The sequence below is a fragment of the Protomyctophum parallelum genome (genome assembly GCF_964188405.1).
Source record: "Protomyctophum parallelum genome assembly, chromosome: 16".
NCBI classification, from domain to species: Eukaryota; Metazoa; Chordata; class Actinopteri; order Myctophiformes; family Myctophidae; genus Protomyctophum; species Protomyctophum parallelum.
The window spans coordinates 39,294,592-39,314,441 of record NC_139711.1 but is presented as its reverse complement, the minus strand read 5'-3'; the positions used below and the strand labels follow the sequence as shown (position 1 = coordinate 39,314,441).

The 19,850-nt window shown below is 42.6% G+C and overlaps 1 protein-coding gene across 1 annotated transcript in view; it reads left to right on the top strand.

The window, feature by feature from the left end:
* The window catches only part of fstl5 (follistatin-like 5), a 154,501-nt gene that overhangs the window by 82,376 nt on the left and 52,275 nt on the right, over positions 1–19,850 (top strand). Inside the window, exons 5-6 of the mRNA XM_083785343.1 lie at positions 4,179–4,378; positions 9,520–9,640. Coding sequence (XP_083641469.1) covers positions 4,179–4,378; positions 9,520–9,640 — 321 coding nt within the window. The remainder of the gene's footprint in view (positions 1–4,178; positions 4,379–9,519; positions 9,641–19,850) is intronic.

Below are 19,850 nucleotides of genomic sequence, written 5' to 3'. Positions count from 1 at the left end.
TAAACAAAAACAATAATTTGCAACCCGGTAATTATTCATGATATTTCACAATCATATTATGCATGATGTATTATTTTCTTTTCACGAATGTACGCGCGTGTGTGTGTGTGTGTGTGTGTGTGTGTGTGCATGTGCATGTGCACGTGCACGCGTGCACACATTCACGTTCTTTTGACGGCTGACCTTCATATCCCCTGAGTCATCTATATTACACAAATTTTGCTGATTGTGAGCAGACACGTGCGTGCGTGCGTGCGTGCGTGTGTGCATGCTACAAGGCCCACAACCCACAAGTGACACAGGCATTTGTCAGCGTTATCAGCTCGCCCGACATTGCCAGGGTTTTTTTTCTGACTACAGTACATGCACAACATTTAAATCAGCATGCCATGTTCTAGGTTATTTTATTGATGAAATAGGCCCTCCTTTGATCCCCTCGCCCCCTCTCTCTCTCTCTCTCTCTCTCTCTCCCTACCCCTTCCAACTCCCTCGCTTCGCCTCTCTTTCTCTATCACTCACTACAGGAACCGTTCCCAAACAGCGCCAATTTGCGCTGATGTCTATTGTTTTCTATAACCCATAAATCTTTGCATTTTGTGTGTGCATAACTTCCTCTTCCTCTTGCTGTGTTGCCAGTTTTGCAAGAGAAACAACTGGCCATGGCGTCTAAGAAAACAAGCACAAATATAGAAGATCTCATAGCGACACATTGTGAGGTTGTGCATCTGTATTAAAAAAAAAACATATTGGGAATAAATTGAAATATTTTGAAGAATTTTAAAACATTTAAACAAAAATGGCACAAAATATTTTTAGATGGATGTCCGTGGACAATTACAGTACATATTAATCTGGGGTTCCTTGATGTGAAGAAATGTGGGAACCACTGGTTTAAATAATATTAGGAAGCAAGCCCAAATAAGCAACTACACTGTATACTCTTTAGAAACAAGACCAAAAAAACCCACAACCAGAAACTACCAATAATTTATTTACAAGCGACTTTACAGAAAAACAAGCCAAAGGTCGCTTATAATAAGCAGACATGGCAACACTGAAGGAAGTGAAGCACACACACAAGGAGCCCCAGTATCTTCCTGAAGAAACAGGTGAATATTTGGGCTGCTGGTCTCCTTGTAGCATAATTATGGCTCTCCATTCAACCTTAAAGTATAGTTGCACAGTTAGGGACAACTCCTCTTTAACTAGAAAGTTCAATCTGCAGAACTCTTTCTTCCATCTGAGGCTGATAAAATGAGATGGAAGAAGATGCGTGTAAGTGTAAGGTTTAAGTAGTTTAAGTCTCAATTTATTTTGCGAGGTCTGTGACTTCTCTTTGAGAATCATATCGCAGGAAAGGCAATGCCAGTGTATCAAATGCCTTCCTATCCAATCATCTTGACTGGTATAATTTAGATTAACATTTTCTTGAACTGTGCATCCCACTACTGGGAATGCTGTCATTGTCATTGAAATGAGACAAGGATATGATCTCAACGGCTCATTACTGTGCCGCGGCTGCACTGTGGCATTCGATTCTTACAGTAGATTGTCTCTTTAACAAAGTTGAAATTGTCTGGCAGAGAGATTCAAAACACAATTTATTTCCTTCCATTTCGCAAGGTAATGGTATCATTTAACGTTGCCTTTCTCCCCGTCCGTCTGTCGGACTTGTTGGAATAGAAACACTTTGACATCCTAACAACCACGCATGTGTAAACCCCACTAGTGCATCTAGTCATTATGTTGCCTTGTTTTACTCTGTCTCATTCCCACAAAAACGTTCCATGTCGTTCCATTGTCTGCTTTGATGTGTGGAGGCTGTGATGGAGCATTGATTGCACCTACCATCATTGTGTCTGTGGTCTCCTATCAGGGCTGTGTGCTCGACTCTGGCAGGGACACATTTTGATTGTTGATTGCGTCGTGTTTGACAGGAGGTTGACATGAGGATAGAGATGGTTGTTTCTCTCTATAGCTTTCGGGAACATCACCTGCAAGGGTCTTATTGTGCCGCTGATAATACTGGATGCTCTCTAGATTCTAGTTTTCTATAGGCCTATACCCTTTTTTATATACACTCATGATTCTAGTTCCTACTGCTCTTTGTTTTTATACAAATAGTATCGGTAATATAAAAAATTACAAGACAGTGATTTTCAACTTTTTCATATGAAGGTCCATTATTAATTCTGCATTTGAGCCACGGACCACCATTTGATGAGATTTAGCCTCGTTGAATAAGATTCTGTCCACAATTCCATGCTGTATTGATGTTAGTAGGCTACTGTACCATAGGAGAGATAGCAGCCAAAGGTTGATCAAAATACAATTATTCTACATTCTCTAATTGTGTAGACTTATTGTAATTATAAGTAATAGGCCCTAGTGATGTCAAACAATAATTTAACTCTTGAGTGTCCAGAGTTAAAGAACTAGGGTCCATTTGGTTACCAACCCTCCATCAACAGGTGACCCCATACTGTCTCTGAGAGGGGCACAAATTGAGCGGGTCTCATCGTATAAATACTTAGGGATCTGGCTAGATGAGGATTTCTCTTTTAAAACACATATAGAAAATCTAACAAAGAAAATCAAACCTAAAATTGGCTTCCTCTATCGCAACAGATTATGCTTCTCTAAAGAGAATAGAAAGAGGATAATCCAAGCAACAATTATGGCAATTTTTGATTATGGAGATATATGCATGCCACTGACAGCATTCTAAAACCCTTGGACGCAATTTATCACAGTGCACTCATTACAGCGCTTCATTACAGGAGCAGGTTTCAGAACTCATCACTGTGAATTATATACCTCAGTAGAATGGTCTTCTCTGGCTCTTAGAAGGAAACAACATGCCACCCTGTTCATGTATAAAGCACTAATAGGTAAACTACCTCTGTATTTAACAAAATTGCTAGATCTCAATACATCAGCTTAGAGTACCAGATCACAAGATATGCTTTTATTGAAGGTACCAAAAACTACTACTAAATTGGGAGATACTGCCTTCAGGGTGTATGCTCCACATTTATGGAATACTTGTCAAAACAAATTGAAGTTGAATGTCCTTGTTTTATTTACTACTTTTAAAAGACTCTTATAGGGGATTCACACTGAGACGGACTGAATCTGTTTCATTGGAACCGTTTCCGAATACGGTTGCCTGGTCCCCGATGGCCATGATTCACATTACCCGAGATTCAACAGCGCACCCGGGTACACTTGCATAACACACTTTAATCCTCCTGATGACGGTGTGCTTGATGGCAGGCGCGCACGGACACTGACCATCAACTGTGCGACATTGTCTCAAATAAATCCAGACACACTGAATTGCATTGCCTCTTTGCCGTTATACTACTGTCTGTCAGCCTGCCTGCTATTCACTGTGTCAGTCAGTTCTGTGCTCCAGTGTCGTGTTTGATATTAGTTTGCTATGGATTCTATTTCTACTTTAGCATTATTATTATTATTTAGTTTTACTTTGGAAACTATGCCAAGCAAAGCCCAAGAGCCACGTGTAATAAGATCAGCGCGTACTGCGGTGCTGCGCGTATACGTATACCCGCCCCCCATGCGGTCCCGGGGACGGTTGGGCAATCCGCTCCCGGGAACGGTACGCATCATTCACACTACCACAACATCTGCTAAGTGGTCCCGAGTGCGCACCCGGGACCATAGTGTGAATCCCCTATTAACTGACCTCGCACTAGAGGAAGGCATATGCACCTGCTTTTTGTAATATTTGGTTATAAGGTTTTGTTTCTTTGTGTATGTGCTTGTGTATTATTGTTGTACTGTGTGTCCATGTCATGTATGTATGTAAAGTCATTGCTGTAAATGTTCTTGCTTGTATACAGGGCGCCATTGAAAAAGAGACCCTGGTCTCAATTGGATTCCCCTGAAATAAAGGTTTCAATCAATCAATCAATCATTTAGCTGCATGGGGACCACCTGGAACCCCCTCACGGAACACTGGCGGTCCCCGGACCACTGGTTGAGAAACACTGGTATAAGATAACTGGTTTTGATTTGATCACACACCTAGAATCAGCGTGTTGTCTGCTACCAATTTAGAATGTTAACTTTCTCTCTATGTCCCTCCTCCTCAGAATACTTTCTCCACACAATCATGTAAAGAAGAATTGTGCCTCTGTTGTTGTTTCTTGCAGATGATAACTGTAGGCTGAGCGACTACCAGAGACTAAAAGCCAAGGTCCTAGAGCTCCACGACAGAAGGTACCTGCAGGGGGCCGATGCCTACGGCAGCCACAAGGACAACATGGCCGCCAGGAAGCAGCTGGTGGACGTGATGTTCAAACGCTTTGACGCAGACAGCAGCGGTCGCATCGACAGCAGCGAGCTCTCACAGGTGAGGAACACTGGTGTACTTGAGGCTTCGCCCAAAGCTATAGCAAGGGGCAACAATGCAACCGTATTTACGTGGGCGCCGTCCCGTGAAATTGTCGCACGCGTGCTCGGTTCGTGCACACGCCCGTGACTCACCATACCTGGATTCTGTTTAGCTTTTTTTGTTGTTGCTTTCGGCCCCTCTTGAGCAGACCTGGAGCAGACCTGTCGTTGATCCAGGCAACAACGCCTGCTTTCATCCGTTTGAAAGGTCCATAACTCAATTGATCTTGGTTGGCCACCCATTTTACATTTGAGATCAGCCCGGAGAGTGACATCATCACTGTCCGGTGTTGCCATCTGTGGGAGACATCATCATCATCATCATCATCATTATGATAATATACTCATAATTAAAGCTTTAAGTAAAACAAGTTTATCTTTCAATAGTCATAGCCATTCAATATAAGCCTAAAATATATATATATTTTTTATTTTGAATAGATCATCCTTCATGTAGACAGGATGCTACTGTGAGATATTGCCATTTTATTTTAGTATCTATCCATCATCTGGGCCAAATAAACATAATGATTTATGTAGTCGTGTTTTAACCCATTCTGACCTGAGATCAGATTCATACGAGGTTTCCGCCGGACACACACTGGTCCTGATGAACCCATTCTGACCTGAGATCAGATTTAAAAAATGTCAGTCGTTCTTCGATTTTTTTCAAAAATAGCAGACCTACAAGCTCGTATCGCGACACTCGGTGGCGCGATATGAGCTTGTAGATCTGCTATTTTTCAATAGCTAAAGCGTAACATGATGCAGACACCAAAATGGGTGCCCGGTCAGAATGTTTTAAATGTATCGGCTGTCTTCCTGTCGCTGTGCCCAGCCTCTTGTTCTTCTGTGTGGTAGATGGGGGCTAAAGGCCACTTATTGAATGTCTCGAGAGTCAACTGAGTAACCTGGTGCTTATAGGAGGTTGGGGAACTTTGACCGAGGCTGCTGACAGTAGACGGCATGATAAAATAAGAGCATGCCTGTGGCTGCTGGGCTGGCTGAGGAATACATTTTATGCATAACAAATCAATCTGAAGATGGCTTGCGTATATAATTAATTTGAATGCTAGAAAGGCCTTTGTAGTTTGAGTGAGAGAGAGAGAGAGAGAGAGAGAGCACTTTTTTCAATGACTAAAAGTTGAAAGGCCTATAATTCCCTAATTCCTCTTCTCCTGTCTAAATCCCTGACTCAAATGAGTTTGTTTTAAATGTTTCACACTGAAACGTTAATACCAGACAGACTTGCATAAAGTAATCACAGTACAAATGTTTCACCTAAAAATAATTTAACTTTATAGTAGAGTCCGGAAAATTAAATGAATGAATGTGAACTGGCGTGCAAATCTAACCAAATCAGGTTCAAGTGCAGCTAGGACAAATAAATGGCTACAACTTACTGTAATAAGCCCACCTGAATTGGACTAATGTGAATTAATGTTGTATATATAGCATGGGGGGGTGCATGTTGATATACCTCGATCCTGAGATTAGCTCTCCACTGTGTGCACCTTTATAAGATATTTGAATGATTTGATGATTTCTAACTAAAGCATGAAAAGGAGTACTTGTATTTAATTGCAGATACTTTACTTGTTCATAATTGTATTGCTAATAGCATCTGCTATCTGAACCCGACCTGACCCCAGGCCTGTACCTGAGCTGTGAACACAACCAGAATGGAAAACCCATACTGTACGTTCAGTCTTTCATTAGTAAAAAATCACACCTGTGTGAACTGAGTGGTGCAATTCCCCCCCCCCACCCCTCTCTCTCTCTCTCTCTCTCTCTCTCTCTCTCTCTCAAACTCATTTGAGTCAGGGCTTTAGACAGGAGAAGAGGAATTAGGGAATTATAGGCATTTCAACTTTTAGTCATTGAAAACAGTGCTCTCTCTCTCTCATTAGCAGGCAGCAGGCACAGCACTATCTCTCTCTGTTTCTGGCTCCCCCTACTGGTACTAATAAGTCATATACTCGTGCTTATGACCACTGACATTGCTGGTTGTAGGAGTGGTTGCACCACTCAAAAAATCTACAAATGTTGAGAAAATACTCAACATTGTACGGCAACTGTTAATTGTAAAAGATGGTTTCCGTGTGACTGACTGGCTAATGGACCATTACCTTTCAGATGGAGTGATAATTTGGCACCGTCAGAAGCTACTTTATAAATCTAAACATACATTAACAGACCTTTTTTTCCATCAGCGATATGTCTCAGTTCATTTAGTTCAAAGGGTTCTGTCTGGTTAAACAGCTGGTGTGTCTGTCCATGGCCATCTTTCTAATCACTATAATATCCTCTTTCTACCGTAACCAGCGGCACGACAACAACTCTACTACGTGTGCTGATTGAGATCGTGTCATGAAACATTTCTGAGAGAGTTGAAGGATCAAAAGTCAGTGATTCCACAAGAGTGCTCACTCATGAATTTCTGGGAGGCCACCAATGATTTTGGATAATTTATTGCCCTGTGAAAATCACATCAAGGGGATAAAGTTTAGATTCAATACTTGGCGTTTAAAGTAAACTATCGCTCAAACCACAAAACACACACGCACGCATGCACGCATGCACACCTGACTGAGCAAATGCAATTTGCCATTCTGATACTGATACAAAGTTATTTCAAAGTCAGGTTTGTAGCACAAACACAACCTCAGCACTTTCTTTGTAAGACTGGGCCAGCGAGTCCAGATGGAAGGGCAGATTATAGTTCTACTTCCATTAAGTTGTCCTATGATAAAACAGCCGAGGGAGAGAGAGAAAACAGGGAGAAAACAAATGAGAAACGTCCAAAGGGTCTCATATACTGTAACGCACCTCACCTCAAGGTGAAATTGTAATTAATAGTTAGGGAACGTTAGCCAAATTTGCGACAAATCTGTGAATGAATTGCTTACCAATAGCTTTCTTCACAAATGTGTTCATAAAGGTGTCTACTATCACCTTTGTGATAGCCTCGGAAACCCAGACGTTTTTTTATTTCCAGGGAGAAAAAGACAGACCACTTCAATTCGGCATAGAGTAGTGCAAACATTGATCACTCTGCTGATTTCTGATCGTCTGCACCTTTGTTAAATGCACACACGCACACTCACACACACACACACACACACACACACTCCTCTATCTGTCGCTCGAATTAATTAGTCTCATGTCGCGCAGCTGCGTCTAAATTCTGCGTCTAAATCCTGCCGGGAGCTACCTATGCCATAGAAAGCATACTGTAGGTGGACCCCGGCTACCTTTGTGATGACTGAGTCATCACATTTGGGAAGAAGTAGCTATTGCTGTTTTTAGCCCATTTCCGTGCAAATTGCAAAACAAATGGTTGCAATGTATATTTAGAATCATGAAAAACCAGCAAAATGAAAATGTTGGTTGTTAATGGTACCCCAACACAAAGTTTCCCAAAGCTTGGAACAAATTGAGAGTGAATACATTTGTGAAGAAAGCTATTGGTAAGCATTTATTTCGCAGATTGGTAACACATTTTGGCTAACTTTCCATAACTAAAATGATAAATGCAGACCTACAGTATACGCAGGCATATACTGTAGGTCTACTTCTACTGGAAACACTTCCTAGCCACTATGGTGCTAAAGTCATATGAATGGGAATTGTATGTATAATAAATCAACATACAGTAGAAACAAAAAGCATCAGATCAGATGGATGGACTTAACCAAAAACACGCTTCTATGTCCTGATGTGTATCCTGCTCCATCATCTTCCTGTTCTAGTTATTTCAGTTTGTGTTTGGGTTGACTGAGGGCTTCTGTAAGCCTACTGCGCATACACTATTCTCAGGAGACACTGCAATCCCATGACGTAATGGAGCACTATAGCAGATGATGTGCAGTGTATGAGTGCAGTTATTCTAAACACTACTGAACAAAAGAACCCATCTTCAAATGCAGACCTTGAAGATGTTGCTGTAATCCAATACGCTAACCCAAACCAAACATATAGCTTGGTGGTTCTCAACCTGTGAGTTTGGGACCCTCAGGGGGGTGACCAACATGATTCTGGAGGGTCCCCAGGTGACATAATAAATAATAAAGAGACAGCAAATGTGAAAATAGCAGATCTACAAGCTCACAACGCTTCACAACATTTTATTATTTTTATTATACGTGGAACAAACAACTCATTCAACTAAATGAATAAAAATAGCAGTTCTACAAGCTCACAACGCGTCACGCTGTGACGCGTTGAGAGCTTGTAGATCAGCTATTTTCGGGTCGCAACCCTGCACTCTATCTACTGGAGATGCAGTGACATGGATTTTGAAACAAATTAGTTCAGGAGACTTCGGAACCAAAACCAATTCTCCTGAATGCTGCCTGAAGTGGCCGTGGCCTGAAAAGGTTGAGAACCACTGATCTAGCCCATCGTGTTTCCCATGTATTCTCCAAAACATTCTGGAACAAACGTCACATCTCCACACCCCCACTTTTGTCTTGTGGCGTTTTCAAAATAAACCGATTGGAAATTAAATACAACGCATAACAATTATGTCATCAAGGAGAGGAAATGCACTGTACTGATTGATCCAGGGTAGTAGGGGACACTGAGGATTAATCAAAAGCAGTCTGAAGCGGTCAGCCATCTCATGTGACAGATGATCGACATTGATGGATGATGTACCAGCAGTGAGCCACTGAGACAAATCCCATTTCAGACGTGTGACGCATGAGACATGAGTTTTTTTTTTTTTTTTGTCTCCACATTCCACAATGGGCTCTATGCACACAAAATAACTCTTCCTACTTCCGGGCCCCTTCCCTATAGGCCTACTTCCTTCACAGGTGTTACCGATGATACTAAAAATAGGCTCTGTTCCATTTAGTGTACAGTGGTTCTCAAACTTCTCAAACTCTGAGAGTGTACAAATGGAACCAAATGGAGCCATCTATGGCAGCTGACATTGGTGTACAAGTAGTACACTCAAATATTAAATAGAAGTGACAGAGTTACAACTCTCACCTTGGTTTTCCCATACATTGTTATTATGAACGCACAAGAAGGACACATTTGTGTCTGCAAAAGAGTGACTTGACTCACCATAAATGTGCTTCTGTGTTGAAGGTCATGAAGCAGGAGGGTTTGTCCAAGGACTTGACGGAGTGCAGTCTGTTCGACCTGTTGAAGTACAACGATGCGAACGATGATGAGCATCTGACGAAGGAGGAATTCTACTCTGCCTTCGGTGAGTCCTTGCAACAACAAAAAAAACAGAAAACAGAAACCTTCATGTTGCTGCAAAGATCTGCTTAACTCATAGAACGCCAATGATTTATAATGATCGTGGTTTTCATGAACTCCTGGCTTTGCCTGAATACATGTCCGCACACAATGGAGATGCCTGGAGGCATTTCTAGTCCTTTTTCTCATATTTACGGCTCAGATCACGCTGGATGAACACAGTGACTATGTTTAGCGGCTCAATAGTAAATCCACATCGCCACCTGGTTAAAATATGAATATCTTAAAAGACTCTTAGACTCTTAGACTCGCGCGCGTGTGTGCGTGCGTGCGTGCGTGCGTGCGTGCGTGCGTGCGTGCGTAACATGCATTAATAATAATAATAAACTTTATTTGTATAGCACTTTTCATACATAAAATGCAGCTCAAAGCATTGTACTCATTATTCTGTTTCACATCTCTTCCATCTCACTACAATAACATTTTTTGTCATGTATGCCATAATTGTAAGAACCTTATGGGCTACATGATGAAAGCCAATATGCTGCCTAATTAAGTTTAGATTGCTTACTGTGCACTGCAGCACATATAGCAGCCCACGCATCCTTAACATTATGAACTCTCAAATTGTTACAGCCTGCTACTTTAAGGAACAGGCCGTTAGGTTAAGAGTATGGTAAACTATTTGATATTTAACCAATGGTTTATTGACTGGCAACTCACATCTGTTGGCAGCTGAAGTATGCATACAGTATGTTCTATAGAGTTCAGTTTGCTGAATTCATAAACATGAGCTTCTAGGAGTCTGTGTTTGACAACACATGGGATTAAAGAAATATTGAGATGGCATCCGCTCCAACAGCATTAGTGATGGGATGCACGCTGTGCGAGAATGAGAAAGTAACTTACACTCTCAAAACAACGAGAAAGCCTAAATAATGAAGTGAAAGTGAGCACGCCCATGTACCCAAACATGAATCCTCATGTCTGTACCAAATCTAGCACAGACGTTGCGTGTAAAGGTGTGTTGATCTTAGAATGAGGTTTGGTATTGGACAATCACAGAGCAAAGCTCTGTGATATATCTTCCGCCGACATTTGATATTATGTGACGGAAATCAGTGATATTGGTATAGTAGGCTATAGTATAGTATAAATAATGTATAATATGGTATAGTACAAGTGAAATGTAATGATTAAAGTTAGAAATGAATGATCCTGTTAGAGGGCGGACAGCCCTTCAATGGAAGTTGCTCAATGGCGTTTTGAAGCACCCGGAAGAATGGTCAATGTTAAACCCCAGCTCCACAGTGTTTCCTCGTGCTAAGTGCACGGGCCCACCTGCAGTCCCAGCTCCGACCAGTAGGGCTGATTGCTTCAACGTTGGCCAGCCCTTCCTAATAATGACACTTGAATCATCATGAAGACTTTCAGCTTCATTTCAAGGTTAAGAACTTTATAGTGGCCATAATCTGAAATGGGTGCCTGCAGATGTTTATGCAAATAATATGATCACTCATGTAAAGTAAAGTAAACTGTCACAAAGTAGATCCTACTGATCCGGTAATTCCTGGAATACGGTGTCAGTATTTGCAAAGAACAGCAGCAAAATGGATCCCTGTGAAAACCAAAACACCTGTCGTGCCACTTTATTAATAAGGAGCTCTCTGGTATCTTTAGTGGAATATTCAAATCGTCGTATACGACACATTGTTTGTCACCGCAGGAGATAAGAGTTGTAATGGACATGCATTATTCATTCACCCCTGCCTTGCATACATTTAGAGGAGGGAGGTAGAATCAATTTGCCTGAAACAGCAGTGAGAGAGCTGTCTGGTAGAACTGATGTCTTTTAATTAGATGATGTTACAGATATGAGTGATGGCTGCCACACCACAGATAGGCAGCCTGCTGGCAGCCTTGAATAATTTGGTGAACGTTGGCCCAGTGCATTGTGGGTAGAGTAGACAGATAAAAATGTGCCGTAACCCCTTAGCCCTGCACCCCAATCGCCTGAAAGCACTGCAGAACAGGAGTGCACACAGTACACACTGTACTGTCACACTGCTTATGGACAGTATAGCCTATGTCTTAGACTTCACCTCCACGCATGCACACACGCACACACACACACACACACACACACACACACACACACACACACACACACACACACACACACACACACACACACACACCCCTATGTTTTAAATCAGCCCTGGCCTTTGGAGCCAGACTATGTTTTCTACAGAAACTCACACAAATTCGTGCACATTATCTCTGGAGCCATGTCATCATGATTCATGATATATCTGTCAGGAGATTTGTCAGATTCCATTCCAATTGGCTATGGCTGCCCTGGGTAGGCAAACCAGCCTGGCTGACACATTGCACTCAGTGAAGCGCACTTTACTAGTTTCTAAATTAATTTGCTTCTGGTTACAGGTCCAATTTTACCGACCTGTAACCAAATAGAGCCGTGAAAAAGAACCGAATGTACCCGGCTGTTATTAGAATCCTAAGTTCCGAACCCGAAAAGTACAGAGAGATGTCGGAACCGGAGCCGAACGGCCCCGCGAATACGGTACAATTTCAAATATGAGTTCCGACCCTGAGCAGTACCGAGAGATCGAGGACCCGAGGACCCGAGAGTCTTGTTGTTGTTGTTGTCTCTACACAGTAGCACTGCTACTTCCTTAGTAAAGTCACATCGCAAGGCACACAGGCAGCTCGCCTCCCACTGGCCGGAGGAGAAACATGGGGGTGATTGACAGCTGTGAGTGTGATAGCCAATCGCCGGGTCCACTTGGGTATTTGTGAAACCGTCATTTCACTGTCGGAGTGTCGGAGCTCCGAGACCCGAGACATATACTATAGTGGTTCCGACCCGGACTCGGAGCCACTTCTTGTGGATAGAACCGTGACCAAGCCAGGTCCAGGTCGGAGCCTGGGTATTTAAGGATCTCGGGTTCATCCGAAGACCTCTACTTCTGATCCTTGGTCTGCCCCGTGGCCTATTCCCAGCTGGACGTACCCCAAAGACCTCCTCCCTTTGTTTTCTAGAATAATAGCTACTTATGTACAGCAATAGCACTCTACATGGATAGATAGAGACATTTAGATAAATTAGAGGGGGTGAAATTGCTTTGTAGGCTTTGAAAGGCTTATGCTATTACAAGGTTTTGTTCAACAAGCTCAGCTCCACAAATCAATGCACTTTTTAATGTTTTCTGAACCACGTACACACAATTTATGGAAGATTTATTAAGCAGATAAAAACTAAAGATTATGATTTATGTCATGCAGATAAAACTCTCTTTAGTGTGCGTTAATCACAAAGGTTTATTTCTTTCCGCATAGACATAAATGGAAAACTCACCAGAGACCTCATTAAATTTTAGCAAATACAAACTGTAGCATAGCAGGCACGTATTTGTATCTATCTGATGTATATGCACTAATGAGTCTGACACTATGTACAGTAGGCCTAATGCAGTCAAGGGTGCATACATTTGCAAGCACCGTGCTGAGCCCACACTATACATCATTAGCATAAATATCTTGTGAACAGAAGGCACTTTGAATGCTTTGCTACAATTACTAATACTAATTAAATAGCATTTTATTCATTAAAATAAGTTCTGGGTTGCAGGATTGTGTATCTAACTCGTTCTCTTAAGACTTGATCAAAGAAGTAAAGCCTGCCTGCGTTCATTGTTCACAGTGTGTGTGTGTGTGTGTGTGTCTGTGTGTGTGTGTGTGTGTGTGTGTGTGTGTGTGTGTGTGTGTGTGTGTGTGTGTGTGTGTGTGTTACAGTACATCACCTCGTCGAGGTGATGTAATAGCTCTACCTCCACCCCGTCACCCAGAATTGCTTTTTTCTGAACTCTCTTGATCTTGAACGCAACATTTTGCATTGAAAGGATTTGTTTAGAAATCCATGTTATCGCTGCATCTCCAGTAGTCACAAAGTTTTTTTGCGACCACAAAATATCAGATCTACAAGCCCTCAACACGTTGCAACGTGGTGCGCTGAGAGCTTTCAGATCGGCTATTTTCTTCCAAAACTGCCCTCTTTACGGAATTTCAGCCCCTGCCTCTGTAGCACTCTCTACACGTCCCTGGGTACAGTCCATTCGTTTCAGTATTATATTGTCACACCGTCACGTCAACTCCTCAACCCTGACGTATAGTTATTGCACATGGGTGTCGCACACAATAGGTGATCTGAAAGCTCACAACGTGGTGCCATACAATTGTGAGCTTGTAGATTTGCTTTTTTTAGTGTGACTCTGCCACACAAGTACAAAACAGATATCACAAAAAAAAGAAATTAGCTTCAATAAACATGTATTACTAGTGCGTGTGTGTGCACGTGCCCACACAAGAGATGCAGAGATTGTAAGAGATTCACAGCCCCCTGCACGCTGCAGCATAAGTGCCTCTATTATTTACTCATTGCAGTGAGATAGGGGATTTTTCATTAGTTGTTTTTCCACAAGGTGGCCATGACAAAAATTAGCCCAATTAGGTTTCAACTCAGACTGCCTTGCATACTAATGCAGAGGATCAGGCGTCCCTCGGGGTGACTCCCGACAGCTGCTCTGTCTGCTTCCATGCTGGAGGTACCTCTCATTTTATTATTGTCTCAGCACTGTGAGGGAGTTTATTTGCATTACTCACGTTGACTTTCATCATACATGTGAGGCTAGAAGTAAAACATTTTATGTGATGGTGGGTAGCCTAGAGCTATACTTTGTGGGGAGGATAATTCCCATTGCTGTTGATTTCTTCTGGTTAGGTACCTGTAAATAAAGGATTCACCTACCTGTATGTGTTACTGAGGTCTATTTGAACTGTAAATCCTGTTTGATCCATCAAAATGAAAATGTAATTTTGTGGATATTACAACAGATTTCGTATGTCCTGACGTGTTCGTTTACACCTTTAAGAGTCTTATTTAATACCAACATTATAATACATTCAAAAGGATTGTCAAAATGTTCACAGTATGCAAAAACAAACATTTCCAGGACCATTACAAAGACGAAGAGAACACAAGCATTCGGCAGTGTGTGAAGCTGTCCCTGGAGCTTCAGATAAACAGTATGGTTGTTTCCTTCTAACAGCCGAGTCAGACGTCTACTTCAACAGGAATGTTTAAACGTATCATCAGACCTGTAAGAGCATCACAGGAGAAGCACATGAACGTGTATTCTGTCCTCTCAGCGTGAAGCTCTATCAGTCTGACTATATATGAGCTGCTGAACATGCACCTCACATTCTGGAACACTCTTATCTCTATACTGCAAAATGTCAGCCGCAAAGCCATTGGACCGTGCAACCATTTCCAGCTCAGTAATAGCCTACTGAACTGTGTGTGCGTGCTGCGCACACAATATATAGAGAGGTCTTGGGGGGGAGGGGGGGGGGGGGGGGGGTGATGGAGAATGATAGAGAATGATAGAGAACAGAGTGCGGTCAGAGGTTTGTGTAGTTGGCTAAGCTAACCCCTGTGCCATTTGTCTTCATGCTAGAAGAAAAACCCCAATGCAAACGCACACGTGCATGCACGCAAGTGTATACACTCCTATGTTCTAGCCCTCAGTGATTTACTGTGGCTCTGACCAACTTTCACTGCTGGCAGCTCTGAGAGAGTAAAGGTCTTTGTCCACCGTTAATCACTAATTACGGAGTAGACGGAGATGATTGATCCCTCCCAAAGGGGGTCTTGGAACCACATGACCCCCAAATCAGAGCCAAGACCACTTCCTAATCCTCACACTCCATTTCCACCAAAGCAGTTTCAGGGCCAGTTCAGAGCTGGTGCCTAATATATAATCTCGAACCAGTTTTTTATGTCTTGCCAGCAGCTGCTCTCAGCCAGGAGAACTGCAGAGCGGCACCAACTCTTTGCTGGTCTTCAACTAAGAAACACTTAAAGGACTTGTTCACCCCCAAATAATGCATGGCATACTTTCAAGACTTTTCAGAAATGTTTTCAAAAATAGCAGATGCACAAGCTCGCAGCGTGGCATGAATCTATTTTTAAATAGCCAATACTAAAATCTAAAATGACGCAGATTTAATGGGTTAACCCCTTATCCAGCCACATTTTATGTTTTTTTGTTTTGTACATAATAATGAAATGAAATCATGTAAACTCACAACACAGCACATGAGCTTGAAATTCAGGAGCTTCTAGATAGAAATTCCAGAGTTCTGGGCTCTACTTTCATCCATGCTAATTGCTAAACCCCTTATCCCTAAACTTCTTTGCCTTTTTTTTTTTTACTATTTTTGAATAGTACAACTAGCCGATCTACATCGACACGTTGTGAACCTGTAGTAGATTGTCAATTGTTTTATAGTAAAAGATATATAATAAAAAAAGGCAAAGAAGTTATGTTACTGTACAATACAGGGATAAGGGGTTTAGCATGGACGAAAATAGACCCCAGAATCTAAAAACAAAACAAAAACAGTTAAATAAAACAGGGAAAATTTCGGAAATATAGTAATAATCGGCCCAGATTCCAGGTGGAGCGAAATTCCTTCACGACGGACGACGTACGTCGCGACGTATATTTTTCCGTCGCAACGTATATTCGAGTACGTCCTGGCGTAAATATCAATTCGTCCCGGCAGAACGGACTCGTCGCGGCTATATCTACCCGTTTGCGACGTAATAAGTTGACTATTATTTTCCGTCGCGCCAGAACGGGACTCGTCGCAGCTATATCTACCCGTTGTGGCGTGAGCTGGACTCGTCACGGCAGAACGTGACTCGTCGCGACTATATCTACCCGTTTGCGACGTGCGCCTCGCCGGTCCGGTCTCCAGGCGAGCCTGCGTCCTTCATATATTTTTTTTTCTGCTCTCGTTGGACTTAACTTTAAAAGTCCAATGGAACACCTCTTTGTAACGGGCCGCTGTAGCATAGTGGTCTAATCCCTCGCCTCTCTATTCTTTTTTGCTGAGGACGCTGGTTCAATTCCCGCTCGCGGCAGACCAAAATTATTATATTTTAGACAGACACACAGACAGACAGACAGACAGACTGCCTGTCTGCCTGCCTAATGTATTGTAAATAATGTATTCATTCCATACGGCTATTTTTTTTTAATATAAAAACTTTTGTCTTTCGCGCGATTCGAACCAGCGTCGTCAGCACCAAAATATTGAGAGGCGAGTGATTAAACCACTAGACTACAGCGGCCATACGTTACAAAGAAGTGTTTCATTGGACTTATAAAGACAATAGCACCCAGCTGCAGTCTCGCAAGGGGAGGGACCGGAAGTGCTTTTATTTCCGGCTTCCACGTGCACAAGCGCACATACACGCACGCGAAATATAATGCAATATGTAATAATCAGCTCATACATTATAAAGACATTATTGCATTATGAAGTTTTATTACAGTATGAGTCGCCTATGTGGAGGTTCTTAATGTAACACATTATTACATTATAGAAAAATCTATTAAGTTATGTGCTCGTCTTTTAATTACATTATGAGCTGATTATTACATTATGAGGTCAGATGTAGAGTTGCTGGCCGCCTCAGCTCCATATATGGAGATCTAGGTGATGATCCAGTCTTTTCAATGTATGGCTATCCAGGGTTTGATGAGGTCAGTGTCGGGATCTTATATCATATGGAAACGGCCATATATGGTGGTGTGACGTGTCATGAGGCGTGACCATATATGGAGGCATGACACGAGGCGTGACATGACACACTTACTGACTGACTGACGGGAAATGCAGGTTTTCATAGTAAATTAAATGCATATGGTCGTGTGTCTGTGGTCTATGGTCTGGACATGGTGTGTGTGGGACAGGGGTACGGGGTTATAGCAACTTATTACATTACTTAAATGCCTTGATATCATTATGTTATAATCGACCATATAGGCCTAGCCTATTATTGCATATCATTTTATTATTGTTAGATTTGCATTTCTTCAAATATGCACACTTATACCACCAACTAATAAGCTTTCAATTAAAATATTACCTACAACAAACTACTTCAAACTTTTCCAAACCGACCACGTAATTATGTTTAAGCACAGATGGTACTATATACACCCGGCATTTAAGCGCGCACCAGCAAGTGCGTGTCGTGCACGCGCATTATATTTCGCGTGCGTGTATGTGCGCTTGTGCACGTGGAAGCCGGAAATAAAAGCACTTCCGGTCCCTCCCCTTGCTATTGTCTTTATAAGTCCAATGAAACACTTCTTTGTAACGTATGGCCGCTGTAGTCTAGCGGTTTAATCACTCGCCTCTCAATATTTTGGTGCTGACGACGCTGGTTCGAATCGCGCGAAAGACAAAAGTTTTTATATTAAAAAAAAATAGCCGTATGGAATGAATACATTATTTACAATACATTAGGCAGGCAGACAGGCAGTCTGTCTGTCTGTCTGTCTGTGTGTCTGTCTAAAATATAATAATTTTGGTCTGCCGCGAGCGGGAATTGAACCAGCGTCCTCAGCAAAAAAGAATAGAGAGGCGAGGGATTAGACCACTATGCTACAGCGGCCCGTTACAAAGAGGTGTTCCATTGGACTTTTAAAGTTAAGTCCAACGAGAGCAGAAAAAAATATATATGAAGGACGCAGGCTCGCCTGGAGACCAGACCGGCGAGGCGCACGTCGCAAACGGGTAGATATAGTCGCGACGAGTCACGTTCTGCCGTGACGAGTCCAGCTCACGCCACAACGGGTAGATATAGCTGCGACGAGTCCCGTTCTGGCGCGACGGAAAATAATAGTCAACTTATTACGTCGCAAACGGGTAGATATAGCCGCGACGAGTCCGTTCTGCCGGGACGAATTGATATTTACGCCAGGACGTACTCGAATATACGTTGCGACGGAAAAATATACGTCGCGACGTACGTCGTCCGTCGTGAAGGAATTTCGCTGTCTCTCCCAGATTCAGGCATTTAGCAGACACTGTTATCCAGAGTGACTTGACATGCATAACATGCGAGATTGGCGTAAATGTCATCAACTCAGTCAACAAACCACTGGTTAAATGGCCAATTACTGTAAATAGAGCGCAAAGAAAACAATGAAGCGATACAGATAGCGATACTATAGCCTCGCGTACAGTAGCCAGCCTTCCCCAGGCAGATTAAGTCTGGCACCTCTCAATTGTGGGAGGACTTCACGACCGAAGTGGTGACGAGCCAACCAGATTCGTCTGGAACCAGGCTATAATATTGCAGAAGAAAATCAAATCCTGAGAGGGGCGAGACTAATATCCACGTAGTGATATCAGTCGCTATGCGAGGCTATGTGTAACTAAGATATACCATCTGTCTAAACAACATCCTATCTAACAGGTAAATAACATTCCATGGCAAGCATCTGCTTGCCTTTTATCTCCCTGTCTGTCTTTCCTAACTGTCTCCCTGTCAGGGCCTGTCTGTCTTCCTATATACTACCTTCTCTGTATCACTCTGCTTATCTTCCAAACCCCCCTTCCCAAGCACGCACACACACACACACACACACACACACACACACACGCACACGCACACGCACACGCACACGCACACGCACACGCACACGCACACAAATTTGCAGCAAATGGAGATCACTGCTGGGAGCCTATATTCCCTGCTACACATTAAGATAAATGGAGGCTGTAATTGAACAGTTTAGAGCGAGACCATTATTGCAGGAGTTTTTTCAGTCAACATGTCTCCTCGACCCAACGCCACCACCTCAGTCTCACTAAGGCTTGGCTTGACTGCCGTGAGCCACTGCATGGTTGCGCCAATGTTCTAAGTGTCGGAAGACGTATCGGCCGATACGCAGCATCCTGCGTCGCTATGCACTGTGAGATATATGTTGAGCACCTTGGATGTTAGAGGAATAATAATTGAGTTAGAGTAGGACTGTCATTGTTGTTAGGAAATGTCACCTCCCGGGAGGGATGTCTTATTGAGTCACAGTCCCACGACGTTGCCAGGATGGCTTAAAAATGAGTTGAAGCTTCACTGCTCATCATGACATTGACACTGCAGCCACACAGCTTTCGTTTGCACTTTTTGGAAAGCGCTGTGTTCATCCATCCATCTTTTATTTATTTATCCGGAGTCGAGTTGTGGACGCAGCAGTTGCAATTGAGAATCCCAGACCTTTCCCTGCAGCCACAGTAGCTAACTACAACTGGTGGATCCTGAGGCGTTTCGA